The following is a 26,269-nucleotide window of genomic DNA, read 5'->3' as shown; positions in this document are numbered from 1 at the left end:
TTACATTATTTATCAATTAATTAAATAGATAGATGTGATCATTTGTGTAAGACATTAATGCAAATTAACAAATGGAACTAAACAGGAATAAAGCAAATGTGACATCCAAAAATATATATAGCTGTATAAGAAATGTGTGTGTAAATATATGTATATATATATATAAACATTTGATATAAATGGAAATATATATTAGAAAAAATAGATTAAAAAATATATATATTTGTATATATAATACTAAATGCATATGAAAATGGAAATATATAGATAAAGGGAAAAATATGTAAATAAACATATGTAAAATATAGTTATAAATGTATATATAATGCTTGTTGTTGCAATGCAGTTCAATTTCTTGTTGCCACGGCAACGACAGAGAGACAGAGCCAGAGATCCCGTTTGCAGGGCTTGGTGAGGTCACAGATGCCAGTCGCTTTGATCTGAGATCTGAGATCTTTATATATAGACAGACTTCTTTACCAACAGTAGGCGTGTCTTTTTCAAGATAGTTTACTCGACCTATTTGTTTCTTTATCTCCCGATAAATATCCAAGTTTGTCCAGTATTCGTATTGAAAACCTCACAGTGTAATTTACACAGCAAAGCAAGAATTTATTTCTTTCCTTTGCAAGAATCATCTCAAACCAACAGCATGATTCCAGCCAGATGCACCCGGTTGCAGAGAGAGGCCATTGAACAACACGCTCTCCGTCAACCGCGCCTGAGACCAGGTGCACTGCCTTTAGTTCAACAACAAGGCTTTGTCAAGCCGGAGTGGAACCCCACACCAGTCCATGAACAACAGGCTTTAAGCGCCATGGTCAATCCCATCGAGGAACCGGAAAAGGAAATGGTGATCCTCAACAATTTCCTAACACAGCTGAAGGCTCTCTGCCTCGAAATACATAGAAGCCAAGCAAAGTTCGATTCCTGGGAACATCTGGACGTTGTACAGAAAAGAACTCAACAGTTCAATGTACAAAAGAGCGCTACCAAAAAAGCGTGTGACGCCGTTCGTAAAGAAGTGAGAGCGCTTCTTGATAAGTCTACAAACCACAACCTGTTTGTGACGATGCTCAACGCTTCAAAAGCCGAGAAAGAAGCTATGGATCAAGAGTATGAAGCTGTGCTGCAAACCTTGCAGGACCAGCAGGCAAAGCAGAAGAGTTTCGAGCAACTCAAGACGGACACTGCCGTTGAAAGGCAGAAGAATGCAGAATTCAAGAAACAACTGATGTTTCTTGAAAATCAACAAAAAGAGCTTGCTTTGGATGAAGCATTGCTAATCTGCAAAAGAGCCGACAGAGAGTCGGTCAGACAAGAAAACTGCATCTTGCAACGTAAGATCCAAGGGTTGCAGAAGGTAGTACAGTCAGGAGAAGCTGTGAGGACAGCAAACCTGACCACGCAAGCGTCAATCGACGAGGAAAACCTCCTCAATAAGACGCTGCAGGAGGAACTTCAGCAACTCAACCAGAAGCTTGTCGAGGTCAAGCTCTGGAAGAGCACGAACACTGAACTACAGGCCCGGTCAGTGTGTTTGACAAGAGAAAACTGCAGCTTGCAACAGAACATCCAGGAGTTGCAGAAGGTAGTACAGTCAGGAGAAGCTGTGAGGACAGCAAACCTGACCACCAAAGCTACCATTGACGAAGGAAGCCTCCGCAATAAGGCTCTCGAGGAGGAACTTCAGCAACTCAACCAGAAGCTTGTCGAGGTCGAGCTCTGGAAGAGCACGACCACCGAACTACAGGCCTGGTCTGATTCTTTAATGAGAGAAAACTGCAGCTTGCAACAGAACATACAGGAGTTGCAGAAGGTAGTACAGTCAGGAGAAGCTGTGAGGACAGCAAACCTGACCACCAAAGCTACCATTGACGAAGGAAGCCTCCGCAACAAGGCCCTCGAGGAGGAACTTCAGCAACTCAACCAGAAGCTTGTCGAGGTCGAGCTCTGGAAGAGCACGACCATCGAACTACAGGCCCGGTCTGACTCTTTAATGAGAGAAAACTGCAGCTTGCAACAGAACATTCAGGAGTTGCAGAAGGTAGTACAGTCAGGAGAAGCTGTGAGGACAGCAAACCTGACCACCAAAGCTACCATTGACGAAGGAAGCCTCCGCAACAAGGTTCTCGAGGAGGAACTTCAGCAACTCAACCAGAAGCTTGTCGAGGTCGAGCTCTGGAAGAGCACGACCATCGAACTACAGGCCCGGTCTGACTCTTTAATGAGAGAAAATGACAGCCTGAGAATTCAAATCCAATCCGCCAACGAGGAGTTTGAGATTGGAGATCGTTTCAAGCGGAATTTCACGGTCTTAGAAGACATGGAAAGAACCCTGCTGGGAGAGAACGAGGTGTTGTTTAATAGCCACAAAGAGGTCCTCCTCAAAATCCTGAGCCAGGAAGATTACAAGAGTAAGCATGATCTTCTAAAGAACCAGACCGACACCTTGAAGGAGCAAAATGTCTCTTACACTCAAGCAGTCCAAGTGCTGAACAGCAGACTTGAAGAACTCATTGCCTTTAAAACGAACTACAAGGCAATGAAGCCAGAAAAGGCCATTCTCACCAGGCAGAAGAACACCCTGATGAAGCAAATGAAGGTCCTGGAGACAAAAGTCTCACGTGTAAAGAGCTACGATGACAAAAGTACTGGGATTGAATCGGACGTTGTGACCCTGACCCAGGAAAATGGCGCCCTTCAACACCAAGTCGATGAGCTCAACAAATCACTGAATGATGCTTCCTCCGATGGTCCTTCCACGCCTTAAATTCATCAAAGTTTTTTTCTACAATTTTATGTTTTAAAGGGTGTAGTTCGGGTGATCCGACTTGCTCCCTTAAAAACATATTTTTTTACTTTAATTTATATGTTTTAAGAGAGGAAACCGGATCACCGGAATACCTCCTTTAAAAACATATTTTTTCACTTTAATTTATATGTTTTTAAGGGCGTATTCCGGGTTATCCGGTTTCCTCTCTTAAAAACATATTTTTTTACTTTCATTTATATGTTTTTAAGGGGGTATTCCGGTGATCCGGTTTCCGCTCTTAAAAACATATTTTTTTAACTTTAATTTAAATGTTTTAAAAGGGGTATTCCGGGTGATCCGGTTTACTCCTTTTAAAACATGAATTAAAGTAAATAAATTATGTGTTTAAGGGGGTATTCCGGGTGATCCGGTTTCCTCCCTTAAAAACATATTTTTTTACTTTAATTTAAATGTTTTAAAAGGGGTATTCCGGGTGATCCGGTTTACTCCTTTTAAAACATGAATTAAAGTAAATAAATTATGTGTTTAAGGGGGTATTCCGGGTGATCCGGTTTCCTCCCTTAAAAACATATTTTTTTACTTTAATTTAAATGTTTAAAAGGGGGTATTCCGGGTGATCCGGTTTACTCCCTTTAAAACATAAATTAAAGTTAAAAAAATATGTTTTTTTGAGGGAATTCCGGTGACCCGGTTTCCTCCCTTAAAAACATATAAATTCAAGTAAAAAAATATGTTTTTTTGAGGGAATTCCGGTGACCCGGTTTCCTCCCTTAAAAACATATAAATTCAAGTAAAAAAATATGTTTTTAAGGTGGTATCCCGGGTGATTCGGTTTCCTCCTTTTAAAACATATAAATTCAAGTAAAAAAATATGTTTTTAAGGGGGTATTCCGGTGATCCGGTTTCCTCTTTTTAAAACTTATAAATTAAAGTAAAAAAAATATGTTTTTAAGGGGGTATTCTGGTGATCCGGTTTCCTCTCTTTAAAACTTATAAACTAAAGTAAAAAAATATGTTTTTAAGGGGGTATTCCGGTGATCCGGTTCCCACCCTTAAAAACATTTTCTTTGATTGATATAGTTCTTTGGGTTTTAACCGGGTGATCCGGTTTTCTCCTGAAAAAAGGACTATAAATAAAGATTCCTTGAAATGTATTTTCAGTGTCAGATTCAAACAAATATTTCTCTTTTGATATGTCTCTCCTTATCATGTTCTGTCAGAAGTTGTTCGTAAAATATTTGATCATCTTCATACTCCATGACTTTTCTCTGGGAATTTCTGATCAACATGATTTGATGGTTTCTGAAGTAAAAACTACTTTTAGGCGTCTAGAATATGTCAACGGCAGCATATTGATTTATTAGTGCATGTATTAGTAAATAAACAATGAGTATGGAGAAGCATCTCATACAAACACACTTCTCCTCAGCCTCGCTCCCTTACTGCTGCTCCTCTGGATGTTTGGCTGCGGGGCCCCCTAGTGGCCTCAAACTGCACCTCCAGGCTCCACAGCCTTTTCCCCCTCCTGGACGCTGAGTCTCAGCAGCATGAGGTCTGACCCCACCATGAGGTCATGAGGTCTGACCCCCACCATGAGGTCTGACCCCACCATGAGGTCATGAGGTCTGACCCCCACCATGAGGTCTGACCCCACCATGAGGTCTGACCCCACCATGAGGTCATGAGGTCTGACCCCACCATGAGGTCATGAGGTCTGACCCCCACCATGAGGTCTGACCCCACCATGAGGTCTGACCCCACCATGAGGTCATGAGGTCTGACCCCACCATGAGGTCATGAGGTCTGACCCCCACCATGAGGTCTGACCCCACCATGAGGTCATGAGGTCTGACCCCACCATGTCCTGTGTCCACAGCAGCAGCTCCGCTCCCGAGGTACTCGACCCCCTCTCGCTCCTCCCCGAAACCCAAACAGCACCTGCAGAGCCCTGCTGCCCTGCGAGGTAACCGGCTCCTGGACACGCTCACGTGCACAACTTACTCACAACCACAACTTACAACCACGCCCTGAAGGCGGCGGCCTGCAGGGTTTGGACCACTGGTCAAAGATACAAAATACAGATAATTGTATTAAAAGTTCCTGACAATAACAGGAAAATGCAATATTCAAATAATCTGCTCAAAATCAATCTAAATAACTTGTTTGACACAAACTTCCTGCAGTTTTTACATTCAATATTTGAGTTAATTATCAGTTCTCTGCTGTTATTGTTGTGCATTACATATAATATGTGATATCCATTAGAATATGATTTAGTAATTTTGTTTTATGATAGAAAAGATTAAAAGATAAGAAGGTAAATAGGTTGGGAACCTTGGGAACAAACGGAGTGTAAATGATGAAATGTCTGTTTTGTATCAGAGAAAGGTGCATTCAGGCACTATTTAATAACTCGTCCTTTCAGACTCTGAGCGCTGGTTGTTTTTGTTTCTTTCTGTGTGAGGAAGAAAAGAAAGAAAGAGGCGGAGCTTGAAGGTTGCTATCAGAGAGGAGCTTAAGTTTATAGCTCCGTACCGAACGGGTTAATATTCACAGATTGTGTCCACGTGGGTCACTCTGGAGCTTCAGCGCTCACCAAGGGTTGATATTCAAAGCTGGAGGTTAGGGTGAGAGGGTGAGAGGGTGAGACGGCAAAGAGCTGCATTCAAACGTTCACCGATGAGATGAGTCATCTTCCCACGTTTTATCAGCGCAATTAAATAAGTATAAATGTAGAAAAAGAATGTGTTTTGCAGCTCTTCTACCACGGTGAATCTCAGGAACGCCTGGAGGAGAACCCTGTGTTCTCAGGAGAACGTCCGGGATGGAACGTCATCCGGCACAAAACATCCACTCGGACTCACAAAACCCGTTTTTTTGGGGCCATAACTCAATAATCTATCTGCTAATGTGTAATAATGTGATGAAGTGACTTTTTGGACGTAAACTGCCACTTGACTGGTTGGTGGAAGAACACGATAAAGTAAAGAAATACGTTTTGTTATCTTTCATCTTCAAATTAACCTTTTTATTTGATAATCAAGGCCTTTATGTCACTCAGTGTTGTGTAGTTTGTAATCATGAATGAACCATGATGCAGCTCCAGCCCGCCACAGTGCAGCTGTGTGCCGGTTCAGTAAACATGGCGTCCGTGAGGCTGAACGTGTCTCTGTTGTCTCCGTCTAGTCCCGCTCTCCTGTTGCTTTGGAGAAGAAGGAGATTTCAGTGAGTATCACTGAGGAGCTTTAATTCTAAATATTGTGATTGTGGTCCCCTCGCCGTGTGTGTTGATATTGTGTGTGTGTGTGTGTGTGTCCTCACTCTAGTCAAGTTTATTGTGCGGCCTCTAAACTTACATCGTGTGACATTGTGTGGTTGAGGAATAACCTCGTGTGTGTTTCTCTGTCCGGAGGATGTGTTGTTTGTTCCATTGTGATCATGTCGTCGTTTAAAACACTGAAACTGATAAAAGCATGAAACTCTCTGAACATGACGTGTTACAACATGACGTGTTACAACATGGCGTGTTACAACATGACCTGTTACAACAAGGCGTGTTACAACATGGCGTGTAACAACATGGCGTGTAACATGGCGTGTTACAACATGGCGTGTAACATGATGTGTAACAACATGGCGTGTAACATGACGTGTTACAACATGGCGTGTAACATGATGTGTAACAACATGGCGTGTAACATGGCGTGTTATAACATGGCGTGTAACATGATGTGCAACAACATGGCGTGTTACAACATGGCGTGTTACAACATGGCGTGTTACAACAAGGCGTGTTACAACATGGCGTGTTACAACATGGCGTGTTACAACATGACCTGTTACAACAAGGCGTGTTACAACATGGCGTGTAACAACATGGCGTGTAACATGGCGTGTTACAACATGGCGTGTAACATGATGTGTAACAACATGGCGTGTAACATGACGTGTTACAACATGGCGTGTAACATGGCGTGTTACAACATGGCGTGTAACATGATGTGCAACAACATGGCGTGTAACATGACATGTTACAACATGGCGTGTTACAACATGGCGTGTTACAACATGGCGTGTAACATGGCGTGTTACAACATGGCGTGTAACATGATGCGCAACAACATGGCGTGTAACATGATGTGTAACATGTGTAACAATATGGCGTGTAACATGGCATGTAACATGATGTGTAACAACATGGCATGTAACAATATGGCGTGTAACAACATGGCGTGTAACATGATGTGTAACAATATGATGTGTAACAACATGGCGTGTAACATGGCGGTAACATGGTGTGTAACATGATGTGTAACAACATGATGTGCAACAACATGGCGTGTAACAACATGGCGTGTAACATGGCATGTAACATGATGTGTAACAACATGGCGTGTAACATGACGTGTTACAACATGGCGTGTAACATGATGTGTAACATGGTGTGTAACACGGCGTGTAACATGATGTGTAACATGACGTGTAACATGGCGTGTAACATGATGTGTAACATGGCGTGAACATGGCGTGTTACAACATGATGTGTAACAACATGGCGTGTAACAAGCCATGTAACATGGCACTGAGGTCGTCTGGGACGGGTCTACTTTCTGTTCCAAGAGTCAGAACTAAACATGGAGAAGCAGCATTCAGCTTTTCTGCTCCACACATCTGGAAAAAAGTCCCTGAAAGCTGCAGGTCTGCTGAGACCCTCAGCTCCTTTAAGTCCACATTGAAGACTTTTCTGTTTGCTGCTGCCTTTAACTGAACCAGATTCAGTTACTGCATCTCACTACTGCATTTTATTTCTTAAACTGCACTGCAACTTTTATTCAACTTTTATTTTTTATGTTGCTTTTTCTACTTTTATTTTGCTTTTTGACTGTTTTAATGTTTTCTTAACTGTTTTTAAATCTGCATTATGTTTTGATGCTTTTAATGGTTTTATGTGAAGCACTTTGAATCGCCTTGTTGTTGAAATGTGCTCTACAAATAAACTTGCCTTGCCTATCACCACCATGAGTTCAGTTCCCTTGTTGCAACAAGGTTGTCACATTTCAAAAAAAAAGCTGAGGAGTCTTTCTCTCGTTTTGCTCTTTTTTTAACTCGTCTGCATGAAAAAGGTTTAGATTATTATGTTGTCTATTATTTTACATAAATATATATAAATATATAACCATCTAATTCAAGATGTTAAGTTAATTATGTGTGGAGAACATTTGATGTGCACAGAGGTCAAAATCTGTTGTTATTTTTCAGAGTTTCCTGAGGATAAAATAAACATTTACACATTTATCTTAATTATGATCATAACAGGTGAATGTGTCTACCTGTTGATTAAACTATTTAAAGGTCTTTATTATTATTATATGCACAACAGCTACTTGACAGATACGTAAACAATGAAAATCTGATACGTTAATAAAGTAATTACATTATTTATCAATTAATTAAATAGATAGATGTGATCATTTGTGTAAGACATTAATGCAAATTAACAAATGGAACTAAACAGGAATAAAGCAAATGTGACATCCAAAAATATATATAGCTGTATAAGAAATGTGTGTGTAATATATGTATATATATATATATATATATATATATATATATATATATATATATATATATATATATGTATATATATATAAGCATTTGATATAAATGGAAATATATATTAGAAAAAATATATTAAAAAAATATATATTTGTATATATAATACTAAATGCATATGAAAATGGAAATATATAGAATAGATAAAGGGAAAAATATGTAAATAAACATATGTAAAATATAGTTATAAATGTATATATAATGCTTGTTGTTGCAATGCAGTTCAATTCCTTGCAGTTCAAATACAGAGAGACAGAGACAGAGATTCCTGTCATCATGACCTCATGTTTGTTTTTATTTGGATATACACTAAGAAAAGAAAATTTGATTTACAGTTTTTATAACAGTGTAGAATGTAATCTCAATAGTTTTATTTTGAAGGTGGAAGTGGGGTGGAGTGAGGCGGGAGGATGTGGAAGTAATGGCGGTGTATTTCTTTTCTCCCACTGTTATTTCTTTCTTTTTAAACATTGCTTGGCAGAGTTTGGTCAGCGTGACCTGTAGAACTCTGTGTGTTAAACCTCTCTGACAAAACCATCATTAATTACTGTTTTGATCTGAGCACACATGACATTCATTATCCTTTCAGCAAGAAAGAAAACTCAGCGTGATGACAGAAGCCTTGAGACTGAAGTCATAAACACGAGCCAGATCGGGTTTTTACTGGCAAATATCTGTTGAATTTCTCCAATTTAAACAATAACCCAAAAAAACTCTCTTTGGTTCCTTATTTGACTCTCTGCGCACCAAGTGTTGCTACTCTATTTCCTTGTTAAAGGAATTATTGGTCCTTTTTCATTGACATCACAAGAAAAAAAAACACCCACACAGTGCGAGGGAGAGCTGGAGAAAGGCAGTGCATGCTGGGATCAAAGAGGACAAACCAGGGAGAGACGGGGACCACATTGCTCCCACAAAGCAGCACTTATCCACTGTTGGAATCACTCTGGACTGGAGAACCAAACCTAGCAACAGCCCAGTAACCAGGAAAGCATGTTGGCGTTGCAAGTTTCTGCAAAACCGTGGATGCTTTCAAAGTCTAGGTTTTTCTTGCATTCGGTCAGAGCACGTGACGAAGTACAGCAAGTGGCGCGCAACAAGTGACTTAATATACTGAGCGACTGCTAATGAAAGCATAAGATGTGAAAAAATCTTAACAAATACAGGACTTTCTCCCAGGAGGCCGCTGATTATATTCATATATATTTCTTTCTCTAGTGTAATACTACTATCACACAATTATCCTGTGCAAGTATTCAGTGCAACACGTGGAAGGTGTAAATAGTATAGCTATATGTTGCTATGTTGTTATTGTATTTCTGTATTTTTCTTTCCTGATCCATTTTTATTCATCACTCAATCAATGTTGTATCTTACTTCATTGACTATTGAGCTGCTGTAACAATTGAATTTCCCTGGTGTGGGATCAATATAGTTGTTTATCCATCTGTAAAAATGTTTTGTTGCCTCAACATAACTAATTATTTCACAAGGTTAACCACTGTGCATTCATGCACATTTTTACAGTATTCACAAATCTTTTTGAATCTCATTTCAGACCCAAATCCCAAACACAGAAGCATGAGATGCACTTCTTCCCCTCTGGTGCTGCAGCACTGACCTGGGTTGACCTGTGATGTGACGGCTCCTAGCAGGTAGAGCAGGATGAGCAGGAGGAAGTGGACGTCCCACAGGTGCTTCATCCCAAAACACGTGCACAGAGACAGACTTCCAATCTGAAAGACAAGATGGACACCGCCAGTTACGCAACCGTGCAATACACAGTTTGATCTAGAGTTTGACCACAAGGCTATAATAGCTCAGTATGTTGAGGAAAACATTTTATTTTACATTCACTCCTCTGTATTCATGGGAACCGAGCATTTGTTTGCATATACGAGGGGAAAATAAGAGTTTAATTGGAAGCATGTTTTTTTATTTCACTCAATAAAAGACACAATAATTGCCACCAAATTGAAATTTCCATTTATTTGGTGCTTTATCACTCTATGAGAGAAGGCCTATTAAAATTCGAACAGTGGTGATATTTCTATATCAACCATACAAGACAGAATAGCAGTTCATATGCAATTAAAATGTTATTTTTTTCAAACTTTTGAATTTTTAATATTACTCAGTAATTGTAGGAACAAATGATGCATGAATAAATGATGACGGAGGGGGAGAAAGAGACGTTGAGACACTGAGTCACAGACATGACTTCAGCTGCACAGACGCAGCGCCAACAAGCCGCCTCCAACTGACCACTTAGTCCAACAGCCCAGCAATCCAACCGGTTTTAAACTTGTTTTTGTCCACATTTTATTTGTGATGTAGAGTTTAAAAAAAGACACCCAAATAAACAAGGAAATACATACCGCCTCGGTGACTTCACATACAACTATTCTAATTAAATGTTGACAACGGAACAAGGACGTGTACAGTTTTCGCCCACATTATAGCAGTTGTCCACTAGTTTGCTTCACTTCAACAGCTTTGTGTAGCTATCTGATTCATGGCGGCGTTAACTATACTTGGACAAACCAGCTGAGGCACTTTTACTGCAGCTCAAAGCATCTATTATATAACTGAGGTCAGTTTTATTGTTCACACCCTGTTGTATTATGTAAAAGAAATGTGCAGCAAATGAGACACTTTGATGTAAGTAGAGAGAAAAACCTAGAAATCAAGTGATATAAATATATAGTAAATATATAGTCTCCCTCCCTCTGCTGTTTGTCCTGTTAGCACTGTTCATCCTGTTAGCGCTGTTAGTCCTGTTAGCACTGTTTGTCCTGTTAGCTGCTATTTGTCCTGTTATCGCTGTTTGTCCTGTTAGCACTGTTTGTCCTGTTAGCATTGTTTGTCCTGTTATCGTGGTTTGTCCTGTTAGCAGCTGTTAGTACTGTTAGCAGCTGTTAGCACTGTTTGTCCTGTTAGCGCTGTTTGTCCTGTTATAAGCTGTTTGTCCTGTTAGCACTGTTTGTCCTGTTAGCACTGTTTGTCCTGTTAGCAGCTATTAGTACTGTTAGCAGCTGTTAGCACTGTTTGTCCTGTTAGCGCTGTTTGTCCTGTTATAAGCTGTTAGAACTCTTAGCAGCTGTTAGCAGCTGTGAGCTCATGGACACCATATCAAGTGTAGCTAAGAGGCAATCAAAATGCTCCCAATCTCGTATCTCACACCGTTCAAGGTGTGAAATACAATATTCAGAGCATACATATATCGCCTCCACACAGCTCTACTGTGTCGGTTGAGAACAACACACAGAGGTAGAGTGACTTCCTTCTCGGCTCAGGTAGACATTACTCAATTATATCTTGACATAGAAAATAGTTGCTGCTATTTCAATACTCTGAATGTCATATAGAGAACCTCTAAGTTTAGTTTACAATTTCCAAATGCTATGTTTATTTCGCTTTTCTGTATCTTTATTGTCGTGCAGGTGACACGCGTTGTGCTAAATACGAAAAGGCATTTAACAAAAAGCAGGGTTGCCTAAACTCAATTACACATGACACAAAACTACCAGAGCACTGTGGGAATTTTCCCAGAGAGACATATCAGGGTGTGTATCTGTGTGTATCAGACATTTCCTGGTTTTCGCCAGCGGCCAAAAACAACATTTTCCTGTCGTTTCCCCCATTGGAACAACAGAAGGATCAGCAGCATGCTGTTGGCGGTCTGGTCAATGGGAGACGACTGGACTCCAGTACAGGCCTCCATTCACACGCTGCTCAATCTGATGTCAGTGACTGTGCAGTATTATTCCTAAAATATCATCTCTATGCCTCTCCCTCGTTGCTTGTGTTCAACAAGGGGTTCTCCAGCAGCAGTAACGTTGTCTGCTCCAGTTAACCTTTGACCTATATGAAGTGCAGATTCACATGTGCTGCCTGTGGGAAACAAACCCAGACCTGTTGATGATTTTGATGCTAAAATATTCTACATTTTTGACGAAGTGGGCTTGATTTTGTAGAAGATACTTGTTATTGAAGAGCAATTTCCTCTGCTTACCATATTTCCAGGTTACAATTATTGGACATGTGCATTTGGATATGTGAAAAAAAAAGAAGAAAGACAGATATTTATTGAGTTTTTTTTTCCCCTGAAAGATAAATGCTGTGCATACAAATTGAGTCTTTTAAATTCAGAGCCCAATGCTCAAATGGACCTTTGAAGTTATCCTGTAGTCAAATCAACCTCAAACGAATCCCGTGCGAGCAGCGTTGACTGAATTTCGTGACACTTTTTAAGGGTCTGACTCTTTCATTGTGCCTTAACGCATAATCTTATTGCTTTTCTCACTCCCATTTCCTGCAGCTTCAGATTACAGCCACTTCCCACTGAGACGCCTTTACTAAGCTTAACTCCTCTCGGCTTCTCCTTAGCTAATGAAACACAAACACCTGATGGCTTGTGTGCACATGGAAGTCAAAAAATGTGTTTACCATGTGCTGGCGAACATTTATGTAAAGGCTGCTTGTGTTGTATCGGGGAGGAGAGGACTGACCTTCTCAAGAGTCTCAACGGACCATAACGGTGTGTTTTCCTGTTTTAGCCCATTTACTGCAGCTCACATACACTTTGCATTATTGCTCACCGCTTACCATAACATGCCATGAACTAGGGATGTGAGTCAGTCTCTGAGTCTTTAATATTTTTTGTCCAGATTGAGATAAATCCCCAAAAACGGCTGGATTTATTATAAAAAAATACAGCGTAGACATGCATGGTTCCCAGAGGATGAATTCTCATGACTTTTTAAGAAGGAATTTCCTCTCACACTTATAAGTCCATGACAAAGTGCAGGAAAATAGCTCTTAAAGCAAATGCTCACATGCATTAAAAGCATGCACGGCCGGTTTAGGACTTGTTAAAGTCTAGAAAATGTATTTCCTGTGTATCAGTTGTATTGTGTCCTCCTCTGGATCCAGCTGTGTTCTCAATACCTGTGTGAAGGGAACAGCTGTTATTCCACCACTGCCCTCTGTTATAGTAACGGCCGATCAGTCCGATTAGTCCGCAGCGGTGGAGTAACAGGCACAGGTTCACAGTTCTGGAAACTTCCCTCCGTTCTCATTTTACAGGGACACAGCAGGAAAAACTTATTCACGTCCTATCTCGGTTTTAAAAAAAAGTATCCACTCTGGTATTTTTTCCCATTTCACTTAAAAAGACATATTTCAAACGTTCAAGGGGAAAACTGTAATAAGCTTAGGAAAGCATTTTCAAATCATCTGAAGGTTTACATTTCATAAAATTAAATTAATTAAATTTTTCTGCACATAAGTTCTCTCATTTCATAAAAAAAAACTTCATACTGACAATAAACAAACATTTAAACTGGCCTTTTTGTCACTTGTCCTGCCCAATTATTGTAATTTTGTGTGTTTATAACATCTGTTTTATGAATTGGTTCAAAGGTTTTATATTTTTCTAATCTTTTACTTGTCTTTTATTCTTGTAAAGCACTTTGTGAATTGTGTTCTATGAGAAGTGCTACACTAAATACACTTCAACAGCTTGCAGAAACACAGAGTTTTCTGAACTGAAAACACCAACAGTAACAGTGAAAGAGAGATGGGGGGAGTTGAGATAGAGAACCGCAACGAGGACCAGCTGTACAAACCCCTTTAGTGGTTAATTTATTCTCATAGCTCCTGAGAGACGAAGCAGGAAAAAGACAGGAGATTCGAGGTCGCAGTCGACTTCCCCACCTGTATGTCAGACCAGAGCACTGGCAGATATAAAGTAGGTTCCACCTCCATGAGTCCTCTTTATATAGCATGCAGGAGCACATACTGTGGGCCAGAGGTGTTTTTTTCCCCTGGAAAAATAAATCCCTCCATGTGCCGTATGTCTGGTATTTTACAGCTGATTAAGTTATATATTCATCAACGACCAGCAGACATTAACAAGCAAAGTTTGGTTTGGATTTCACTGATCTGAGGTAAAGTTTGTAACCATGGCGCTCAGGTAAACTGAGTCCATCTACTTTTTGACGAGGCTGTGAATATACTGAGAATACATGTGAATATGTTCACTGACAATAAAACAGTCGTATTGTTAGAGTGATTAAAAGTACAGACAATCCTTATAATACACTAAATAACATAAGATATGGGTTTTTTAACCACACTAGCAATGGATGGCCACCTTTGTTCGTCATTTTGTCCACCACTTTGTTCTTATTAGGCTACTTATAAGAAGATGTTAGCATGCTAACATGCTAAACTAGACACGAATGGGCTGCAAGGGGTCCTAAACCACATCTCAGAAACAAGCTGCAATGTATGCCGTCGTTTTATACAATCTTGCAAAACAAATTATTTCCCCAAAGCTGTCTGCCCATGTAGTAGCGACTGAGTGGCGGCTCAGCAGTATGTGTACTGGTAGTTCTGTTAGCTGTTAGCCAAATAAACTGTCCAAAACACTAAAAGTGAGCAGCGTTTCCCCCCCACTGTGTCTCTGGGCGCAGAGCAGAGCAGTAGCTGGGGGTTGGCGATGCACTCGGCTGTGGAGAGTAGAGAGTGAGGAGTCTGCAGGCAGTCGATGGAAGTGTATAAAACAGGCAACTCAAAGGTGTTTTTAAGAAAGTGTGAGTCACCACAACCATTAGATTTCCTTTAGCATGCAGCCATAACTAATGACTCAAAAATATTATGCAGCTTGCTGCAGCCAAATGCGAGATTAGCCGTGGACGGACACAGAGGTGCACACTTTGTGCTACCGAGCATGATCCTCTCGGCGGAGGTATTAAAGTCAACAAGGATTTGAACAATTAATATGATTGATTAACATGCAATGAATTAGCTCTCTTCAAAGCCACCAGACTCCAGGCAGGCAACAGTAATTTAATCTCGCTGATCATCAAAGGTTGACTCTAAAACTTGAAAATGTAAAAAAAACTCATGTCTTTCAAACAGCTAGCCTTCATGAACGTCTATGCTTCGACACAGCTCATTTCAGGGTCACATTCATCAAAATAAATCAGTCAGGTCCACCGACAGCTTTCAGAAAAGGAACAAAAAAATAAACTTGGGCTGAAAGTCATCAAAACAGAAGCATGTTTGACACATTTCAAAAGGTCCAAGGGAGCGTTTTCTCATGAAACACAAGTCAAAGTGTGACACTTTGTTCTGTGAGAGCAGATCCACGAAGATGAGAAGATGCAGAGAAGAATGAGAAAATAAAAGAATATTTTTTTTTTGGACTTTTTGAGTTTGCTGGTATAGTGAAGCACAGAGACGAAACGTCGAGTTTCATAACAGGTCCGACTTGCTGTGCGGTACCTTGAGACTAAATGTTATAAATAAGTATAAAATATACTCCTTGGAGTAAAGTTGATCACTTAGAGGCAGACAAAAATGGTGAAAACTAATCTATTTGAGCATGCCTGTATTAATAATAACAGTTAGACCTACTTTTCTGTATTTACAAATCTTTTCATACAGTAAATTATAGCGCGACAGCCGTTCCCAGAACCATTACTTTCTCCCAGAGGATCACATGCAAAAACGAAACCATATGCGGTAAATGATACTGCATGTGGTGGCAAATTACTGTAGCACCAGTGGGAGTTATAGCATGTCATTTTACATTAAACACAATATATACCATGTCAGTTATTCACTTAGACTAATATCTGTCTGTAGATGTATTCACAGATGTGTTTAAGTGCTCAATCACAGCACCATTCAGACTGGACAGACATTAAGTAGCACAGAAAGGAAAGGACCATTGATTGAAATCAGGTTATTATAAACACCAAATGTTGATAGGCAGCAAGCAAAGTTTATTGTGTCAACTTGGAGCAGAATGTTCCTGAATAGACTATTGACTTGAATTTCTACTTCTGGAAAAAAAAAGTCTGTGCCCCATAACATCAGCTCCCGCTTGGCTAGTTCAGGAAGTGGTGAAAGGCAGATACTCCCCTCAGAAACCCACGAGTCCACAGAGCTCACCAAGAAAAACATGCAGATACCTGTCGTCTACTGTACCTACATTCTTTTAATCAGAAGGACAAATGTAATGCATTGGAGATTCACCGATGAGTTTCTAAATTCTATTAATCACAAGAAAGATCATAAATAACTATTTTTTAAAGACTTCACACACAGACGTCAACCCAGTCAAACAATTTGGCATTGTACGCTTTTGCAAAATGATACGTTGAATATTGATGTTTGAACCAATAATAGTTTTTATATTGGCCTGGAATCAAACTTGCAGAAACGCAGATGTCATATGGTTAACGTCGTGAAACAAGTGGGGAGAAGAAAAAAGTTGTACGTTCAAATAGTAACGCAACAACGTAGCGCAACAACGTAGCGCAACAACGTAGCGCAACAACGTAGCGCAACAACGTAGCGCAACAACGTAGCGCAACAACGTAGCGCAACAACGTAACGTAACAACGCAGGGCTCTCAAGTGTCACGTATTGAGCGTGACTGTCACGCATTTCGGTCTTAAGTCACGCCCTCCCGCCACACATCGTATTTCTCACGCTGAAAAAAAACTCTAGGCTATTTAATGTGCCGCAGCGCGCAAACATGACCTGGTCGTGCTGCCCTCACCATGGAGGAATCAAGCACGTCTCCCCCGAATCCCCTGCCAATCAATAAAAAGAAATGGGCTACACAATAGCCAATCAGAAAAACGTATCTGTTGTATCTGGGTGAAATGTAATCCTCCCGGCCACGCCTCCGTCCGGGTGGGGGGGGAGAGAGAGAGAGAGAGAGAGAGAGATGTCACTCTGACCTGTCTTAAAAACTTGAGAGCCCTGACAACGTAACATAAAAATGTAACATAACAACGTAACGTAACAACGTAACGTAACAACGTAACGTAACAACGTAACGTAGCAACGTAACGTAACAACGCAACGTAACAACGTAGCGCAACAAAGTAGCGCAACAAAGTAGCGCAACAACGTAGCGCAACAACGTAGCGCAACAATGTAGCGCAACAACGTAGCGCAACAACGTAGCGCAACAACGTAGCGCAACAACGTAGCGCAACAACGTAGCGCAACAATGTAACATAACAACGTCACGTAACAACGTCACGTAACAACGTCACACAACAACGTCACAACGTCACACAACAACGTAGCGCAACAACGTAGCGCAACAACGTAGCGCAACAACGTAGCGCAACAACGTAGCGCAACAACATAAGAAAATATACGTCCCACCGTAACTTATAAACTTATAACAACTGCTCTTAGCAGACTATCTTAGGTAACGTTACGTAACAAGAGTAAAAAAGGTTACATAACAAACGTTTCACGCCGGATACCAACAACGACCTCCTAGGTGAACCTCCAGTGTTTGTTTGACCCATCAACCACCCCTCCAACTCACCCATATTTTCTTCCTTGTAACACGTAGTATTACTTTGAACAGCGGTCACTTGATATACTACATCATTTTCTCAGACCGGATGGAAAAACGTCAACATTCAACATTTATTCCTGGCGACTGGGCTGCAGAAATCCAACTCTTCGCTGTCTAGAAAAACCCAGGAAACACTATCATGCGTTTGGTGAGAGCTCGCTGCAACGTCCTCCGGCTGTTTTTATTATGTTTTCCCAGGCTTTTTTGTTTGTATAAATAAATCAGGTTTTCCTTGGAGGGTTGAGACCAGCGCACAGAGTAACATTGGTTTACCACCAGGTCCAGGACCCTGGGAAAGCCTGCAAAGTCAACACGCAGGTAGGTTTACCTGGCTCTGTTCCCAGCCTCTGTCTCAATCATGCAAACAGACACACACACAGCAGCATCAACACTTGGGGCTTTACATGAGCCTCTGCAGAAGAGGGAGCAACCAGTGGAGGGTCAGGAACCACTGAGACGGCCTGAGGCTACATCTCCTCCTCCATAATCAGAATGGTCAAACACAGGTCATAATTTCTGTTTAACAGTATGATTCTAAATGGGAAATATAATTACAATACTTTCATATCATTCCAATAACAATGTGACAAGTTAATTTGCAAGTTTAACATCTTTAGCACGACATCTGAACACTACTTATGCTAAACTAAATATATCAAAATTAAGGATGTTGGATTTTTTACTTTTTCATCAGCCCTTGACTCACGTACTTGACTCATGTAAATTATAATCAGTGTAAAGTATTTTTCTTGTCACACTACTTTGCTCATCAACAGATCCTTTAGTGCATCACTGCGGCTGTAACTACAGTTGGAAAGTCAATTTAAGTTTTTATTACCTTGACTAAGGGAGTTTACAGCCATGCTAGCAGCTCAGTGAGGCTGTACTTTAGATCATCTCTGCTTTGAGCTAAATGTTAACATGCCCACAATGGCAATGCTAACATGGTGATGTTTAGCAAGTATAATATTTACCCTATTCACCATCTTAGTTTAGCATGTTAGCATGCTAACATTTGCTAATTAGCTCCAAACACAAAGTGGGAATGTAATAGTTTTTCAGGTGTTTGGTCATTAAGGACATTAAAGACACAACATGTATCTAAGTAAAGATATAGTGGAGTAATGTCTACCTGAGCAGAGAATAAAGTCCCTCTCCCTCTGTGTGTGTTGTTATCAGAGCTATCAGAGTTATCACCGTCCGTGCATGCTTTTAGTGCATGCTAGTGCACGTGAACGCTGCTAGCTGCAAGCTACGTCGCCATGATTAGAGCCGTTGAGAAACAGTAGAAATGCTGCCAATCTCATGTTATGCACCTTTAAGAATTGAGGATGGCGATTATTGTAAAATGAAGAGTTAACAAATCCTGAGAGATCTTCTGGGTACAAATACACAAACCTATTTAACTTTAACCTCGTTTTACACAAGGTTAAACATTCAAACCAATCAGGCAATTATAACTCTTTTAGGAGCTCAGTCTATTACTTTAAGATACTGAGATGTCTAATCCAGGATTGACCTGATTGTGCCATTGGCTGTACAGAATCTACAGCTATTTTCTTCGTTTGTGGAATAACAATCCATTTATTGGCTTTGTCGTGCATAAACAAAGTGAACAGAGTCTATTTTTTTGTTTCCACTGATAAACAAACCCACAAGTCTCTGCTGTTAATGCCACAGTGGTCAAAAACCCTTCCGGGGTCATTCACCTGTCGACAACAGGGACTTTCTTTTCCTGAGCCCAGGATATTAGCACAGCAACACACAGAGGATAACAATTAAAATCTGGTTATTCAAACCCAACATGTAACTCTACAACTACTTGACGATTCCCAAGATTTGGGGAAATGCATTGGATGCTGTAATGGTGCATTACATTTCTTAACATGTACCACAGATGAAAGTTAATTTCAGCTCTATCTGGTGCCATGAATGTATTGCGTGGGGTGGGCGTCGTGGGGGCCTGGTGGTAAAGCTCCTACCGTGTAACCACAACATCCCCGGTTGAGTTGCAGATGAGGAAATTTGGGGCCCAGAAATGACGGAAAATATATATTGCCCATGTTAAATAACCAATAAATGAGGGCAAACATTCGGGGTATACGAGCTGCTAAAGACATGGCAGGTTCTCATTTGCACAAAGTTAAATAATATCGCCAACAAATGTCTCTCAGTTCAGATCTACTGACTAAAGCCAGACATCATGCCTTGGCTTCATAGCTATAAAATACACATACAGTATATATGTAAGGGTGTGTGTGTTTATGTGCACTTTTGGTGCTGGGCCTGATTGCTCCACAGTGTGCGGCACACAGTAACCATCCACATGTGCTCTCTATTACATCCTCTTGTTTCTCCCTGAAGGCTAACACAGATATTTAATTTTTATGGGAATGCATGAAATCGGAATCACGTTCCCCAATCAGACCCAGGTGGAGCCACAGCGCAGTAAAAATATCAGAGAGGGAGGCGCACACGCATGCATGCAGGCCAGAACACACACATACATGTAATTAAATGATCACGACTGCAAGAGAGAAATGTGGACCGAAAAACAATCCTCTATTGTCTGAGTGAGACGTGACACCTGCTGAGAAGTGCTCCGGTCTACATGCTTAATTGTAGGATATCTTGAACCACATATGCACATGTAATGATATACAAGGCACATTTATAGCGCAGCTCCATGATAGAGTGGGTAAAAAAACAAGACTGCTGTGTTAGCAATAGTTTTAAAGTAACATGAAATTACTTCTTCTCCGGTCTGGAGCTGCAGCTGCACCTTTAAGAAGTTTGAAAGGTTTGAGGGTTTGTCTTTTAACGCCGTAGTTGCTTTTGTTGAGGTGAGACAGGCTGCGGCGGGAGCACACCTGCTGCAGCCTGTCTCACTGACGGGGCCCATTAGGGGCCTGTAATTACCTGAGGACATGAACTGTTCACACCGGCGTGCAGGTGCTCGTAAAGGCTACCTACTGATGCTTAGTGGAGACAGAAAGTGAGAAACTGCAAGAGAGGCAGTTTTTTTTTTTGTCTACCTGTAAAATCCACCAAAATATTTGCCGTCGGTTGTGAATATCGTGCAATGACGAAGGGTTGGGTTTGTTATGTAAGGAGAGTAGCCTCAAATCTTTTGACTGGAAATCCATTTTGATTGAATATCCAGACCCTGAACTTTACAGCTACACTGTCAGATTGGAAAAAACACCGGTCCACGCCAAGAAGCTCTTTTTTCTTCTTCTCCCAAATACCGCGTTAAAGCAGAGGTCCATCCTTTCTGCACGCTGCTGGAATCAAGAGCAGTTTGTTGAAGTAAACCTCTATTCTTAAACTTCGCAAATACCTGCAAAAAGCAAACTACCCTTTTTCTAAGCGAAGGATGTTTGATGTTGTTGAGGACAATATCACATTGTTTTTTGCTCTATTCTGCATTACAATGTATTATCTTAAAGTATGTGTAAGTAGTATTTTATTGCGAGGGGAACTACTTTATACACTGTGAAGATGTTTTGTGCAAAAGTACACAAACTAAACCACTAAACGGTCAGAATATACATCTGGAGGGTTGTGAGACGATTAATGGGAAAAACAGTCCTGCTACACAAATTTGAGTTCAGATTTGGGACTTTTCTCTAATGTTTAGAGGGGAAATGCATCTTTGGTGGATATATATATATATATATATATATATATATATACAAATCAAATTGATGGGCCACAGCCAGTCACTGCTTTTCTTTACTGCTAGTCAAAAAGGACGAAAATCACTGATTTAGCATTTTAAAATGCATTGTAAAGTTTAAACTTTGACCATTTATGATGGGTTTCTAATCTTAGCTGAGAGATAAACGTTAAGTAGTGGAGTAAAAAGTACAATAGTTGTGGTGTGCGGCGTTTTTTCCAGCTGATAACGCAGTTTTGACCAACGGCGTTGTCGTGGAAGCGTTGCCCCCACCCTCCTGTTTACCCCTCAGGTTTACTTTGTCACTTTCCAACCCTGAAAACACACAGTTCCACTTCACAGGCGATCATATAAAGAAAACAAAAGAGCAGATGAAAGCTCCATAAAAAGGCCTTTGCAGCCTCATAGTTGCAGCATGAACACCACTGTCCCGGGTTCGATTCCCACATCGGGACCTTTGTTGCATCTCATGCGCCTCCTCCCCGCCCCCCATGTCCAGTCTGCGTCTCTACATTTTTTGAAAAAAAGCCAATGCTGTCCATATCGAGCCTGATCCGGCAGCAGTAGCATGTCATTCGCTGCCCAGGCTTTCATTTGTACGCAGTGGCAGTCTGCAGCACGTCATGAGGTCCTTTAGATGTTGAAATACGGCCTCAGATGTTAACCCTAACAGCCTGTAATTATGGGGACAGAGAGACAGCGATGGAGAGACAAACAGAAAAACAAATAAGACTGCCACTTGTAAACAGGAGAGAAGAGACGACTGAGGCCACATGAGCAAACACAGAGGAGGATTTTGCCATTGGCTGCCGTGTGTTAATGTGTGTGTGCTTCTATCTTCCAGCTTCTCTACAATTATTTGGTTTTCGTGATTCGAGCAGCCTTCTCTGGATCAAAGCAGCAACCTCATATTAAAGGGGGCATATGATGGAAAACTCACTTTTTTAAGACAACCCAGACAGGTTTTTTCGTGGGCTGTCTAGATCAGAAGACATGTGATTCAACAGGCCAATGGGATTTGGATATCCTTCCAATGTCACGTGTAGGCCCATTAGAAAATACTGCCACCGGCTTGAGAACGACCTTTGCAAAGGTGAGCAAGCCAATCAGAGCATACTGGACTGTTTCTGGGGCTTCGGAAACATGTCTTCTGTTAGACTAGTGCAAAAAATAAAAAAATAATACACATTTAGGTGTTTATTTTACTATTACGTCTGTGGATTGATCCTAAATTCCTCAAAAGTTAACAAGAGAGAATGCCTCATTTGCCTATTTAAACAAAACATTTCAGAAAACTTGTAATACAAAAATGAATTGTCTTAATGACAGTAATCAACTGGGGGAGTTTCATGGGGATATCTATTCGTTAATTTATTTACCCTATTCACCTGTACTGTCTTCAAAATGTATGTAATTTTACAAAACATATCTTTTAAGGTCGTTTTCTCTCAGGGAGTTTTATATCAGAAATCTCCACATTTTGTTCCTAAAAACATGGAGAAAAATTGTTTTAGTTGTTTTTCTGTCTGTTGACAGTATTTTCTGATGTATGGAGTGATACAATGAGAAATATGCAAGATATTTGACAAAACCTTTGACTCTAATATGGAAACAAAATTAATGAGTTACATTTTTTACCCTGTTCACTTGTGGTCCGTCTAACTTCATAAAAAAGGAAAAATATCACAGAATAAATGTCATTTTTGTCATATTTCGCTCAATGGTCTTGGCTTTTGGACGCAGACCTCAAGTCAAAAACAAATAAGTGATTCCAGCTCAGCCATAAGAGGGGCAGTCTGCTTCGAGCCACGCGAGTAACCGAATCCCGCCTCAAATGGCGCTGATGAGTGGGGTGCTGGTTTGGGCAGGGTCGAAGTTCAAGCACGTGCGGGATACAAAGTCAACAGCACAGTATCAACAGCACAGTATTTAAGGGATGATGTTCCCTGAAACGCCGCTATTTATACCAAATTACAGCATGCACCTCAGCTGGCGAGCGTGCAGCTGGGGCATTGATTTCAAAAACACGTCCAATCAAACGACGTCTGCGTCGAGTTACAGGCCGAGCTAAGTCAGCGCCGCCGGGCGCCGTGTTTTCAATGCGGGGCTGAAATTACAGCCTCTGCTGCGGTGCGTGATCAAGGCCCGAATACGGGAGGACGTCAGTCAGCACGACTGAAGGAACGGCGGAGGGAAAAGGGTCGCTAATTGAAATGACATGTCAGAGAGATGCAGTGACAACACACTCCTAATGTGGTTGCTATATACTCTCTCTCTCTCTCTCTCTCTCTCTCTCTCTCTCTCTCTCTCTCTCTGTGTGTGTGTGTGTGTGCACATCAAATATCAAGTTACAGCCAGATGATGGCGCGATGGCATGGGATCAAGTCCCCCTCAAAACGTTGTGTCTCTCTCACTCTGTTTTCCAACGACCTGGACAACATTCAGTGTGAGTACATTATCCACCGCAGGTATTTCATATATTTCCCTGTCATAAGCAATAAATCCTCCATCCTGCCTTGACGAGCGGCTTATTCATCCTGATGAAGATGGTTTCCTATTTATGCTTTCAGCTAAGAGAACCACGCATCTTATTTTAATATCGACTACAAGTCGTACACTTAACTTGTGGTCAAGTTTTGCAATAACACTTTTTTGTTTTCCTCAAACCTCCAGAAAGTAGAACAGAGAGGAGAATAACAACAACAACAAAAAAATCACAATACATTTATGTGAATACTGGAGATGAACACGAATATTATGACAACATGTTTACTGTTGAAGTTCTAGATGCTAGATAGAGACATCTTACACAATATTAGATGTACAAAATAATAGATATCAACACACAACTTCCCCAGTTGATTACTCACATTAAGACGATTCTTTTTTTTGTATTTCAAGGTCTTAAATTGTGTATTTAAATATTGAAATTAGGCGCTATCTTATAAATATGTAATAATTTGCATACATTTCCATGTTTGTTAAAAATGATTGTTTCATTTAGTTGACATATCAGAGCCAAAGGTTTCTACTGAGGGGGTTTTGTATATCTTTCTTTTTATCAATCCATAAATCAGGAAATACTGTCAACAGCCATGAAAAAAAAACTTGCATTTACTTGCATTAAGTAAACAATTTTTTGTATTACAAGTTGTATGACATGTAATGTTTAAATAATGCAAATGAGACATTATCTAATGTAAAGTTTTGGTGAATTTAGGAGAATTCTACAGACGTTAAAAGACAAAGTCGTAAAATAAGCATCTAAATGTGTATTTGGGATGTTTCCTTTCCTCTAGTCTGAAAGTGTTGTAAAATAGAAGCAAATGTCCTGTTACAAGTTACCTGTGCAAGAGGTGTGTTCTATCTAAAGACTATTTTTAGCGTCAGCAATCACAAAACCCATTTTGTATTTGATCGCAATAATGTCAAATTGGGAACATAATCTTATTGGAGCAGCTGGAAACAACAAGTGTCTGTTTGTTTTTTAAGCTGAAATGTAATGTGTCCAGATATAAAACGTGCCCAGTGACTGTGGTTTCACACACAGAGCCACCTGAACACACACACACACACACACACACACACACACACACACACCTGACCTCAGGATCACCTTGACCTCTCTTTAACAATTACTCCATTGATCAGCGCCGCCTCTCCCGAGTCTGAAAAAATGTCGGCGCTGTGAGCTCATACGTATTCTTAACTCTTCAGGGTCGAGTTGAGTTACCAAATAACTCCAACGAGGTAGAGAAGAGGCCTCTGTGTGGAGCATCCATCGCTCACATACCACAGGTGGACACCTACGTAACACCTACACTATACACCACTGAGGAAACACACACACACACAGACACACACACCACCTCCACGACACAAAAAAAGCAGGACATGCACTGCAGGGACGGAAATCTTTTTCGGGGCTGTAACTCGAGCATTCGACATTTCATCCGCTGACCACAGCGGACCATAAATGAGTCAGTTTTCCAAAACACGAGTCCTGACTACCCCGCCACAATAAAGCAAACCAGAATGTGTGGGAGCTTGTTGCAAGGCATTCAAATCATCCTCTCAACGCTAGCGTGAGCCGTTCTGCACAATGGAGAGACTTTGGTGTGATGCAGTAAACGCTCTGACCTCCAGACGGAGTTACACTTAAATACTTATACTTAAGAACTTCATGCATTTAGACCATGAAAAGATTGTTCTTGAAAAAAGGTTGTAGAAATAGGCTTCAGCTCAGTTTTTGACGACATTTAAGAAGGAGGTGCTTCCTTCCTTCATATGTCTTTTTCTCAACCCTGGTTATATATTTTGAAGAGAAAAGGAGTTTGAGTGAAGCAACAGGCCTTAAAATCACATCCGACCATACAGGCGTGTAATGGCTTCTGTTGGAAACAGCTGGATTCTGCAGCAGAGCAGAGGAGCCGTTTGAGTCGCTCCGCTCTGCCGTCCACTCCTCTAGTCTGCCATGCAAACGGCAGCTGGAGGCTTCACACAAAAGGTACACGGAGTTTATTAAAGCCCACAGCCGAGGCTCCCAGTATACGAAATACTCCAAAGGAAACTTTAAGGATCTCTCGTAGGCGTTGAGAGAGGTCGTCTGAGTTTGATGCCCAAACTTCACGGTTTTTCCGAACGATGATATATAAAAGCTGGGGAAAAGTGTGAGATTTAAAAGATGACTTACTTTTAAGATGTCTTATCCTTTTTAGACCATTTGCTCAGAGATGGTTTGTAGATTATTCCAGTTACAACGCGAGCCCCTTCCCTCTCTCTCTCTCTCCCGGTCCGTCAG

At 40.8% G+C, this 26,269-nt stretch overlaps 1 protein-coding gene across 1 annotated transcript in view; it reads right to left on the bottom strand.

Moving 5' to 3' along the window:
• Positions 1-10,092, bottom strand: part of ddr2a (discoidin domain receptor tyrosine kinase 2a) — a gene marked incomplete at its 5' end in the record, with an annotated part of 52,053 nt that extends 41,961 nt beyond the window's left edge. Inside the window, one exon of the mRNA XM_079220986.1 lies at positions 10,011-10,092. Within this exon, the coding sequence (XP_079077112.1) occupies positions 10,011-10,092 (82 nt within the window). The remainder of the gene's footprint in view (positions 1-10,010) is intronic.
• Positions 10,093-26,269: the final 16,177 nt, after the last annotated feature.

Source organism: Taurulus bubalis (genome assembly GCF_910589615.1).
Source record: "Taurulus bubalis genome assembly, chromosome: 7".
Lineage (NCBI taxonomy): Eukaryota > Metazoa > Chordata > Actinopteri > Perciformes > Cottidae > Taurulus > Taurulus bubalis.
Note: the sequence above shows the minus strand (reverse complement) of the source record. Positions and strands in the feature narration are given on the sequence as shown.